Source organism: Triticum aestivum, chromosome 1D (genome assembly GCF_018294505.1).
Source record: "Triticum aestivum cultivar Chinese Spring chromosome 1D, IWGSC CS RefSeq v2.1, whole genome shotgun sequence".
In the NCBI taxonomy this organism is placed as follows: Eukaryota; Viridiplantae; Streptophyta; class Magnoliopsida; order Poales; family Poaceae; genus Triticum; species Triticum aestivum.
In genome coordinates, this window is record NC_057796.1 from 10,257,285 (window position 1) to 10,268,805 (window position 11,521).

Genomic DNA, 11,521 nt, shown 5'->3' on the forward strand with positions numbered 1-11,521 from the left:
GCGAGTGGTCAACCCATTTGATGTTTTTATACTTTCTCTATTCGGTTGGTCCTGTAATATGTAGTGCTCTTTCTGAATTTCGTACGGTGTTGGCAGGATTTTTTCCTATAGGATATGTGTCGAGTTCCTTCCTTTTTGATAATAGAAAGGGGATCTACCTGGGTAGAAAAAGAAAATCTATGTGTATTTTGTATTACTAGCAAAACAACCCGTGCATTGTGATGGGAGAAAAAAAATACCATGCTCTCCTAACCGAAAAATCATGATTCAACATCCCAATTAAGTATCCAGGGTGGACTTGTAACTGGGACACAAAAAAATACAACCCCCCAGTTACATGTCGAGGGTACGGTGGAGTTGTAACTTGAGAAAAATGGTCGCCCCCCAATTGTGTGTCGAAGGCGGATTGCAAATAAGGGTCTCTTTGATTCAACGGATTTTCATAGGATCTTTGAAGGATTACAATGCTTAGGAAATTTTCCTACATTGGTCGTTTGATTCGTAGGATTGAATCCTGTAGGATTTTTTCCTAAGGATTCATGTGTACTACATTTCGCAGGAATTCTAACATCCACTCCAACCTCTTGCAAGAAATCCTTTGCTTTTCCCGTGACACAGTCAAACAAACTCAAATCCTATAGGGATCCAATGGACATGCCATTTCAATCCTACGGTTTCCCTATTTTTGTGTTTTTGCAGTCCTATGAATCAAAGAGGCCCTAAAAAAGGGTCGAGCCCAATTCCATATCGAGGGTGGATTGCAAGTGGGAATAGAAAAAAGGTGAGCCTCTAGTTGCATGCCAAGGATGGAGTTGTAACTTCAAAAAATGATCGCCCCCAATTGCGTGTGGAGGATGAACATGCAAAAAGGACATATCTAGTTGAGTATCCAGGATGGATCTGCAACTAAAAAAAAGGCGGGCCCCTGTTGCATGTCAGATGTGAAGTTGCAACTGGGGGCATAAATGAATCGATCCCCATCTAGTTGCCTGTCAATGGTGTACTTACAATTCAGACAAAAATGAATAAGGCCAATTGCACTTGCAAAAATGGTTGATATACTAGATGTGGGCTCTCACGACTTCCTAGTAATGCTTCTGTCACTTTGTAGTCTACTTCAAATCGCTCGGTGTGTTGTTGGTGTAGCTCTTTGGCACCTATGGGTGTGTTTGGTAGCATTCCCAACCTAGCATGGTTGTTCTCCTCTCATAAATGTTGAGTGTACACATGCTGAGTACATGCATTTGCTTTTGTTTGTAGTGGTGTATGTGCTGAGACATGCTAAGCTCAGATTCTGTTTGGCAGCTTGCATTTCTTTTGACGTCGGTCAATACTGTAACAACTGGTATTTTCAAATAAAGTGAATGAAAATTTTCAAAAATGTGATTTTTTTTAAACATGGAAAAATAACATTCTTTGGAAGTCTGTTCATTTTTCAAATTTAAACAAAATTTGAAAATCTGAACACTTTTTGGAAAAACATTTTTTAATCTGATTTTTTCTGAAAATGTAAACAAATTTTCAAATTTGACTTCTTTCCATAATTACAAAATTTGAAATTCTGAACATTTTGAAAATTTTAACAAAATTTTAAAATCTAGACATGCTAGGTTCTCCTTGCGCTCCTGGGCCCTTGCGCCAGCGAGCTCGAGCTGGAGGTCCACGGGCACTTGCCACCTAGCTCACCCCTGCTTGAGCATCACCTCGAAGGCAACCTCGTATGTGGCCCCCGGCGTGAGCTGCGACAGCTCCAACTTCCCGTGGACCTCCAGCGACCACACGATCTTCAGCTCCGCCACCTCCTCTCCGTGTGTAGCACAGTGAACGATCGATCAGCTCAAGGCACAATTCTACGCAAGGGAGAAAGGCACCTTTTAGGGCATTTCTAACCGGGCCCCTATCCGGTGTTAGAGTAAAAAGTCGGTTTTACTCCTCTAACACGCACCTAACCGATTCCTAGTCCACCGTAAGGGAGTAGACATTATACTCTGGCCTCAACCTTCTCCCTAAATATACTCGGCCACTGCGGCTTCGAGTAAAAGCCGCACCTCTCCCTCGCGTCGTCCCCCACCCTGCATTTTCGCCAGCGAGCCTCCCGGCGACCGTCCGCTGTCCCCGCCTCCCTTTTGCCCGATGTCGAGCCTGTTCGGCCCCCATCACCGTCACCAGAATCAAGGCGAAACCCAGCCACCGTCGCCATAGCCAATTCGTCGGATTCCGCTGCATCTCACCTTGCTTCCACATCGCTACAGGTCATTCGCACGTGTCGCGGCCTACCGATTTGGTCTAAACGACACCGGCCGGCCGGTGCATCACCACCGTACCGCAAGTGTTAGAAGAATTGCCCAGATGAGTTTTTTTGTTTCTTTTTGAACCGAGGCGTTTGGATTTAACCTAGCCGTTCGAATTGTAGTTGAAGAGGTTTAGGCAGATGGTCTTGGAGGACTCGTCGTCATCCGAAGAGGAAAAAGACGACGATGACTTAATTTGACACCGTTTTAGGCATGATTTTCAATGATGATGTTTGGCGGTCTAGGGGAGGATCACATTTTGGCTGCATACACATTAACCATGATAGAGCGGAGGTCCATGCCAAGATCATGAGAGACCACTTTGATCCAAGCCAACATATCCGAAGAAGTACTAAAGCAGTGATCGTTGTCTTTGGCTCGGAGTACTTGAGGGCACCAACCGAGGAAGACACCCAGAGGCAGATGACTAAGAGTGAAGCAAGAGGATGGCCAGGGACGCTTGGATCACTTTACTATATACATTGGACATGGAAGAATTGTCCTGCAGGGCGGAAGGGTTAGTACAAAGGCCACTGCATGATCCAACGATCATTCTTGAGGCAGTTCCATTGAAGGATCTTTGGATATGACATTCATTCTTTGGTTTGCCTGGCTTTCACAATGACTAGAATGTGCTGTCGAAATCACCACTGTTTTCTAGGATTATTACAAGCGATGCTCCTGCTTGCAAGTACTCGGTCAACGGGCACAAGTACTCGATGGGTTACTACCTTGCGGATGGCATCATCAGAAGTGCTTTGCAATTGTTCGTGGCCCTGCGGAGTACTAGAGCTCCAAGGTTCTATGGCGGATCATGACTTGTTGCGTCATATTGCACAATATGATCATTGAAGACGACATGGATATGTCTGAGAACATTCGTTACATCACCAATGGGACTCTGATTGAGCCAGAGTATGATAAGAACAGGATCTTGGCGTTCCTTGAGGAGCATCGCAAGATCAGGAACCGACAAGTTCATGCTCAGTTACAACAAGATCTTATTGAGCATCACTGGCAACGTCTTAGCAAGTCCTAGTTGTTCTATCACATGCTATTTGCTACATTTGGACCATCCGGCATGTTTAATTTTGAATAATTCGGTTTATAAACTATATTCGTGATTTGCTTGAACATTCAAATTTATGTTTTGTCTCTATAAATGTGCTAATATGTAGTTGCAATGTATATCAGAATTGCGAAGTTTGGGAAAATCAAAATTTTACTCCGTTATATATAGGGTATCGGCTAGGTCCGACGGAAACTTAGTAGTGTAAACATATTCCCCTCAGGGTGAACTCCACTACTTTTAGGGGGGATTGGTTAGGTCTAGCAAAAACTTAGTAGAGTAAATATATTCCTAAAGGTGTACGTCACTACTTTCAGGGGATCGGTTAGAAATGCCCTTATGTGAAAGTGTTATTCTAATCCTGCCTTTTGTAGGGCTTTGGAGGGAGACAGGGACTAGGCCGGGCCGGGTTTGGTGCTTAGTGATTGATTGGCTAGAGCCTAGCTAGAGGTAGATGGCTAGCCAGGGTTTTATAGTACATGCGTAGATGCGCACTCCCTGACTTGTCAGAGCATTTCGTGAATCACATGGTATAGCAAGATTAATAATATAGCCGGCTACTAGCTCTATCTTTGTGCCATCTCACTTATAGCCAACCTAAAAGCCTTTTCATATAATAGTTGCTGGCTCTAACAATAGGTAGTTAATGAGAAGTCTACAAGACTCGGGGGTGTTTGGTTCAGAAGTCCTAGGACTTTTTCTAGTCCCAGAGACTAATCAAAAAAGACTCTTTAGTAGAGTCTTTTTCTAGTCCCTATAGAAAAAGTCCCTCCTGTTTGGTTCCTAGGGACTTTTTCTAATCTCTGGGACTAAAAATCCCTGAACCAAACACCCCCTCAAACGTGCATGCATGCCCACGTCATCGGGTCAGCTCAGAGCACAAGTGATTACTCAATCTAGTCAAGGGATAGTAGTACTAGTAGTTGATAACCAAGAACAACCAAATGAAATGAAATCCATCACTTTTTGGGGGCGATCATTATGCCCCTGACGACGAGCCCACTCTTCCAGTGCCCACCGTCCTGAGACATGGTGACCAGAAGCTCCCCACCCTGCTGCCCCTTCTCCACCTCAACATCCCCTACCTTGAGCGGCAGCCACTGGCCCCTGGCCTTCTTCTCCAGGCTCTCCTTGCGCTCCTGGGCCCAAGCGCCGGGGAGCTCGAGTTGGAGGTCCACGGGCACCTGCCACCCAGCGCACCCCTGCTTGAGCATCACCTCGAAGGCAACCTCGTAGGTGGCCCCCGGCGTGAGCTGCGACAGGTCCAGCTTCCCATGGACATCCAGCGACCACACGTTCTTCAGCTCCGCCACCTCCTCTCCGGCAGTGTCGCCGGCGCTGCATGTCAGGTTAAGATCCGCATCGATCGATCAGCGCGCGATACTTGAGCATGATTAACTACTAATAGCTTTACCTTCCCTTTCATTCGGTAAATTTGGTCCGTAGATGTAGCAAAACTCAGATATATAGCACGTACCTTCCTTCTCCCGGGGGTGGGGGCAGCCAGGCCCAGTAACTGGGGTCCTCCGCCCAGGCGATGGACAGGCCTCGAGGGAGCAGCATGAAGCAGCGGTTGCCCTTCTCATCCACCCAGTGCCTCTGCGTTGCATGGATACACAATCATGTTATGTTCATGCTCATCAGAAGCAAGTCCGTGTATGTGTAATATTCACCTTGGTGGGTCGTTGGGGTTGCGTCTTGTCCGAAGTAGTAGAGGTGCTGCGCTCGGTGGTGGTAGCAGCCGGTGCCGCCGGCGAGCCGAAACAGCACGGGCATAGTCGCGACAGTGCCGTACCCATTGGCAGCTTCTCCGGGAGTGCAACTAGAGCTCAGACGTGAGTGAGACAGATTGTGTCTGACATATATATGTACCTGGTTGCGGAAGGTCTAGAAGCCGGAGACGACCGAACATTAGGTTAGTGATGGAGAAATCTAATTCCTTTTTTTTTTTTGCAGAGAATAGAGAGATCTAATTCCTCTAGCACTAATTAAGCATGGGATCTGGTTCCCACGTGATGAAGTTCAAGAGAATCTACTTTTATGGCAAATGATAAGGAGTACGCATTATTGTTGCACTGATGCTCTGCTTTTTATTGAAATGTCATGCTTGCATTGATGCTCCTTCACGCTCTTCTTTGGAGTGGGAGACATGCATGCTTACACATCCGGCCCAAGTAAATTGCATCCACAGTCCTCGTAGTTGCTGGCATGGTCCGCGATGGCCCTCGAGCTACTGTGCCTCCCTAAGGCCCTCATGCTCGAGGATATGGTCCATCTACGGTTCTGGGGCGGGTCCCATTTACATACGCTGCTGCGGGTCCCATCTATGTACGCCGCTACCCTCTGTGCCAGGTGTACAGATAATGTTTGGGTCCCGCCTGTCAGCATGTGATGGACAGGCCCGGGCATGCATGTGGGTGTGCAACCTCTTAGAGCATCTCGGCGGAAACAGTTCTTGTAAACCGTCCCTCAAATGTTTTGCGGGACGCGTTTGCGGGATCTATTCCTAGCCATAGGGCACGCCATCCCGCAAATACAATTATAGGCAAATATTATCGAGTTCGTCATCACAAGTGCATAAAAACTAGTTCATCATCATTCATACAAATCACTAGTTGATATCATACGAGTTTGGACTGTGGCACGGCAAATACTGTTTTTTGGACTGTGGGATAAACGCCCGGCCGTGATTTTCGGATCGCTGGGAGCCGTTTCAGCACAGCACGCACGCAGAGGAATGCTCCTCCGTAATTTTCTCATCCAACAAATGAGGCAAGTGTTTTTTTGGAAGGAGCTAGATTTAATACCGGACGCTTCCTATAATCACGCGCCATCCACGGTGTCGTTTCTTCCGCAGTTTTTTTCAGTCGAACGAACAGAAAACAGGAAGTACGAGAGAAACAAGGTTGGTTCAAAAAAAGGTTTGTTCCAAAAATTACGGCACCATCTGACGATTATCTACACGTCCGATTTGAGCCGCTAATCACGGCAAGGCCCGCGCACTGCAAATCGTGGGTTCATGCACGCGCTATATTACTTGCATGCAACACATAAACTGGTAATGAATAAACATGTGCACGTTCATGAGTAACTCAAATTCACCGTGCACTCGGCCAACATCTCCGAGTATGTCTAGGGCACATTTTGGCTAGAAAATCAACGGCCAAAGCTCAAGCAAGTATTTTGAACAGCCGAAACATAGATGACGGCAGGGCAGGTCGCCCGTGGCCCAGGCCGTGCGCAGCCCCTACCGCCCGCCGGGCCGCCGGCGCCAGATCTGGTGATCTAAAACTCAACGATCGGGTGGAGTTAACCTATGAGGTGTGAATGTGACTTAATTTTAGCTGAGGCGTATGAAAATGCATAGTATGACAACTGCTTAATGAACCCAGACAGGTAATCAGACCACATTGTAGTACATTCCTAGAGGATTCTTTCATCGGATACAGTTGCATCCTGGATTTTGACGATTTTGCTTTCGATTGCATTTACCGGGGCATATCGATGCAATCAAAGAAAACGAAATCAGCCATGCACTACCTCTGTAAAATAATACCAGACCTTTTAGATCACTAAAGTAGTGATCTAAAGGTCTTATATTAGTTTACAGAGGGAGTAGAAAACATGAAAGCCTACATATACATATATATTACCTCAATCTGAAGTTCTGAACCGGTGTTTCCATTCTCTCTCTGTTTTTCCTAACGTCTCCTTCGTTCAGTTGAGCCAGCCATGTGAAATCCCCTTCGGTGACTACTCCGAGTTCTGCAATGCCGCCACTACGACAGATCGGATTTGCAATACATCAAGAAACAGAGCAGGGAGCAGGGAGAAGTTTCCATTACAGGGTCTGTACCTGCAGCAGGTGAAACAGTAGACGCACGCTCCATGTGAACCAAGGACATCCCTGCACCCTGCTTCAGAAAATCTGAAGATGGAACAAGTCGTATTCCCAAAGCATCATTCAGTTCAGAGGACGCGCCGCAGTCCCGGGATGAGCTTGCCCGCAGGCGCGGGGGGCTGGCACCGTCGCCGCCGTGTTGCGCTCCTGCTGCCCCCGCGGCGGAGACTGCGGGCGGACGGGGGCTGGCTGGGCATGGCTATGCATGCGCCTCGCTCGATCTGGATTTCGAAGCCGGTTGAAAGGGAATCTCTAAGGTCAGAGGGATCGCAGGCAGGAGAGGGATTGCAGGCGAGGGGAAGGGCGCATCGGCCGCAGGGGGATTGGTAGAACAATTTTTGAAATTCATGAACATTTTTTGAAATGCATGATCATTTTTTGAATCAGCGAACATTTATGAGTAAACTATTTTGTAATTCGCGACCAGTTTTAAAATTATTATATATTTTTCCATTCATGCACATTTTTTAAATTGGAAATTTTTATCAATTTCATTAACATTTTTAAAAAATCATGGCAGAAACACTTCTTACTTTAATAGTAAAAGTAGGTATAGATATAATAGCCATTTTCAGAATACACCATCTATACCAATATAAAAAAACCCAAATGGGCAATCCAATTAATCTCGGCCATCAAATCATGTCAATCCAACGATCTAGACTGCTTCAATGTCGAGCGCTCAACACGTTTAGCGTGCAGTTAATTTCTTATCAAATATAGTGCTAATTATATAATAACACGCAAATAATATCCTACCTAATATCCACATGTACTTAATATACTTCCAAATTAACGTGCATTGCACGTACACATTGACTAGTATAAAGGAAAAACATTAGTTAAGGTTGCATCTTAAACATAATTATAGAAATAATTAAAATGCAAGATAATAGAATATTTGAAATCTAAACATTTTTTTGAGGGATTTTCATATAGAGCATGTTTATTTTGAAGTTATGGTTTGAAAGATATTTTATAAAAGCATTTGAATCTGTTAAAAAAAAGAAAAAAAAAGTTTAAATTAGAGTAGCTGGGCTGAAATTGCAACATTGCAACCATCAGCTAAGCCACGCTTGGGCGAGGCAATTGTATCCTACGCCAACGGAAATTGGTAAGAAAATACAGCATCCAAAAGGGGCAGAAGTGGGATTCGATTCCACGTCTCCTAGGATGGACGGAGGACACTCAAGCCATTGTGCTACTGGCATGTTTGTGGTATAGGAAAAGCTCGCCCTAATAAATAACCAGATCCGCCGGTGATTTGTGAAGGTAAAACGAATCTTTTTTTTTTTACTTACCGGTAGCATGGTGAGTAAATATTGATACCTCCGGAGGCAATTTGTATGACGTACCACCAGAATAATACGCTCTTTTATTATTAGGGAAAGATGTTTGTGAGAATGGTCTTGTAATCTTCACGCAGAAAAAAAAGAATTATTTTTATGAAGCGTAATCCTACAAATGAAGCAACCCTTGTAGGGAAAAAATACAATATATTGAAGTCTCTAAAATTCCTCTAAAAATCCAAATCACAATGTAAGGACTGACGGTATTTTTGTTTTAACTCAGTCCGAAAGGAGTTTGATTTATTAAAAAATAGGTATTCGGCTAAAACTACCACAACAACCTTCACAGGAAAACACCGACCGACTTGGCCACCCACACGAATACAAACATGCCGCCGAGAAGAAAATCATTGTCGATATTATCACCCAACGTCATCATAATCACTCCTCCATGAGTCAGGGAGTCCGACTTCCACCAACGAAGCCCTCGTGGCAACAGACGGCGGGGCGCATGCCAAACAGATGACCACCTGCGCTGGTCGGTGTCCAGACAGCTCCGACACAAGCGACGAACCTTGCGCGAGAAAAAAACATTGAGCCTGCGCCTAGCAAGCCGTCATAGCCGAACCCCGCCCCATGCGATCGTCACCACTGACACCCCTCCTCCACAAAGACAGACCGAGGCACGAAGGAAGACCCCTCGAACACGCCAGGAGACATCTGCTACCAAACCCTAGCTCCGCAAGAAGCTATCATCTTCACCAAACGGAAGGCCACCCCAAACATAACGGAAAAAAGGGGATACTTCATTGATGACAGCAATACGGTGCAGGCGAGAGGCAACCATGCATATGGCGGTCAAGGGAAAAAATAGAGATTTGTTTTTTGCGAAAATGATTCATATCTATTATCAAAGTTAACCGGAAGTACAAAGCACCTCAAACATCATAAAAATTACTTCGAGATTTTGAGACCACCAAACGACCACTACCGTCGTCAGAAAGAGCTGCCGACGCGCCGCTGTCGCCACTCCCTTACCGGAGCCGGCTTGACCTTGTCGGTTACAGCCGGGAAGTCTTCATGCACGTGCCCCTAAGGACCAGTGCCCTGGAGCCGCAGTCGCCGTCGTTGAACCCCTGAATAGATCTGAAACACCTGCCACCAAATCTCGCCACATGACGAGAAACCGTAATCTCACCATCCAAAGGAGGCGGCAGGAATCTATGCCGGAGCTCCCTCGGCGATGTCCAGATGAACGAATTCGAGGAGGAATGAAGCCCGAAAGACAAACTCGAAGAAAAAGCTCCGCCATTCGTCCGAGCGTCGCACCTGCGAGACTAAAAAACTCTAACCTAAACTACTAACCAGGATTGAGGCACCATGATTCCCCTCCCCGCCACCGGTCGCCGGAGCAGTGCCAAAAGGCGGCTAGGGGAAAAGGCAGAGATTAACATCAGGGATGACACCCTAGCAGTGCCAAAACGCAAATCTATGCGAAAACCTAGACGTGATTCCCCTAAGGGCAGTACTCTGCGCCGGCGCACCGGCGCAAGTTTCGGCCGGTCCAACCCGAGCCGCTCGATCTGGACGCGCAGGACCGTCAAATCTGTCCCGCATCCCCTTTCGTCATCCTCCGCACAGGGAAAAAAGGAAAAAAAAAGCGAGCGCCGCCGCCGCTCGCGGGATCCCGCACGCTAGCCCCCGCTGCCCTCCTTTGGACCCTCATTGCTTCTGCTCGCCGCCGGTGCTCGCAGCCTAGCCACCGCTCGCGAAGCAAAACGCCACCCGCCTTCACCGCCACCGGCGAAGCAAAAAATGCCGGTTCCAGCAAAATCGAATGACGGTTGGAGCAATTTTTAGGCTGGTTCCAGCAAAAATCGAAACAAAAATAAAAGGGGGTGGTAGCAAAAACTCCTGATGCTTCGAGCAAGGCTCTGGTAGTAGCAAAATGGCAACTCCTGTAGTAGCAAAAATCCGAGACGGTTGCAGCAAAAAGAAAGCCATCGCTGCCTGGTGGATGTAACAAAAATTATCTTCGGTTCCAGCAAAATCAAAAAATGATTAGCAAAAATTGTCTTCGTTTCCAGCAAAATCAAAGCATGGTTGTAGCAAAATTGACTGGAAAAAACAGGCTATGTCATGGAGATGGATGTAACAAAAAATCACAAAACAAACAATAGTAACAAAACCCAAAACGGTTGTAGCAAAGTGGTTCGCTGGTTCCAGCAAAAAATCACCATGGTAGCAGATTTGAGGTGAGTGGGTGGTAGCAAAAACATGGATCGGTTCCAGCAAAAAAAGAATATGGTTCCAGCTAAAAATGCCCCTTCTTGTAACATCCCCAACCAGTGGTTCCAGCAAAAAATCCAGCTGAAGGTTGAAGCTTTACCAACAAAAATGGCCGCTGCCGGAGCTGGCATCTACAGCTGTCGCCCGTTGTAGCACTGGGCTGACCGTTTCCAGCCAAGCACGCAGTTGTGGATCTGCGGCTGTAGCCATCGCATCACGAGATTCAGGAGCGCGGGGGTGGGGTGTGGGGTGGGGGGGGAAGGGAGGAGGGTAGGAGGGAGATGCACGGCGGAACAGCGCATGGGAGGAGCAGCGCATGGGAGCATGGGAGCGGAGGTGATTTCTCCGGCGACTTGATTTGGCCGTTCGCTAGAGGTAGGAGATGAGAAACGGGGTGTATGAGTGGACGAGAAGCGTCTGCGCCGGATAAGGACGAGAGGAACGAGCGGTTGTGGGCCAGGTGGGCTGGGCTATCGTGGTCACGTGGGCAACCAGGCACTGTTTTTGTTCAAGTGGAGTCGTGCTAGTCGCACGCGACCGGCCGAGCGTTCGGCCGGTGCGCCGACGGAAAACATTTCCCTTCCCCTAACGCCAAATAATAATGCAGGAGAAGAGATCAGCATACGTAGTAGCCACATGCAAAACCATTGTTGTCTCTATGCCCTGGGTTTTTTTTTTGCGG

The 11,521-nt window shown here is 46.9% G+C and overlaps 1 protein-coding gene across 2 annotated transcripts; it reads right to left on the reverse strand.

The window, feature by feature from the left end:
• Positions 1 to 3,974: 3,974 nt before the first annotated feature.
• Positions 3,975 to 11,142, reverse strand: LOC123162710 (protein PHLOEM PROTEIN 2-LIKE A1). 2 transcript variants are annotated; one of them, XM_044580489.1, is made up of 6 exons: positions 10,940 to 11,142; positions 7,217 to 10,560; positions 7,014 to 7,139; positions 5,034 to 5,247; positions 4,838 to 4,959; positions 3,975 to 4,698 (listed from the first exon to the last, which is right to left on the reverse strand). In XM_044580489.1, the coding sequence occupies exons 4-6, from the start codon at positions 5,157 to 5,159 to the stop codon at positions 4,320 to 4,322; spliced, it is 627 nt and encodes a 208-aa protein (XP_044436424.1). In that variant the 5' UTR covers positions 5,160 to 5,247; positions 7,014 to 7,139; positions 7,217 to 10,560; positions 10,940 to 11,142; the 3' UTR covers positions 3,975 to 4,319. The 2 variants fall into 2 exon arrangements, with proteins under 2 accessions (XP_044436424.1, XP_044436419.1); XM_044580484.1 differs by lacking the exons at positions 7,014 to 7,139; positions 7,217 to 10,560; positions 10,940 to 11,142 and having other exon boundaries at positions 5,034 to 5,330.
• Between the last annotated feature and the right edge of the window lie 379 nt (positions 11,143 to 11,521).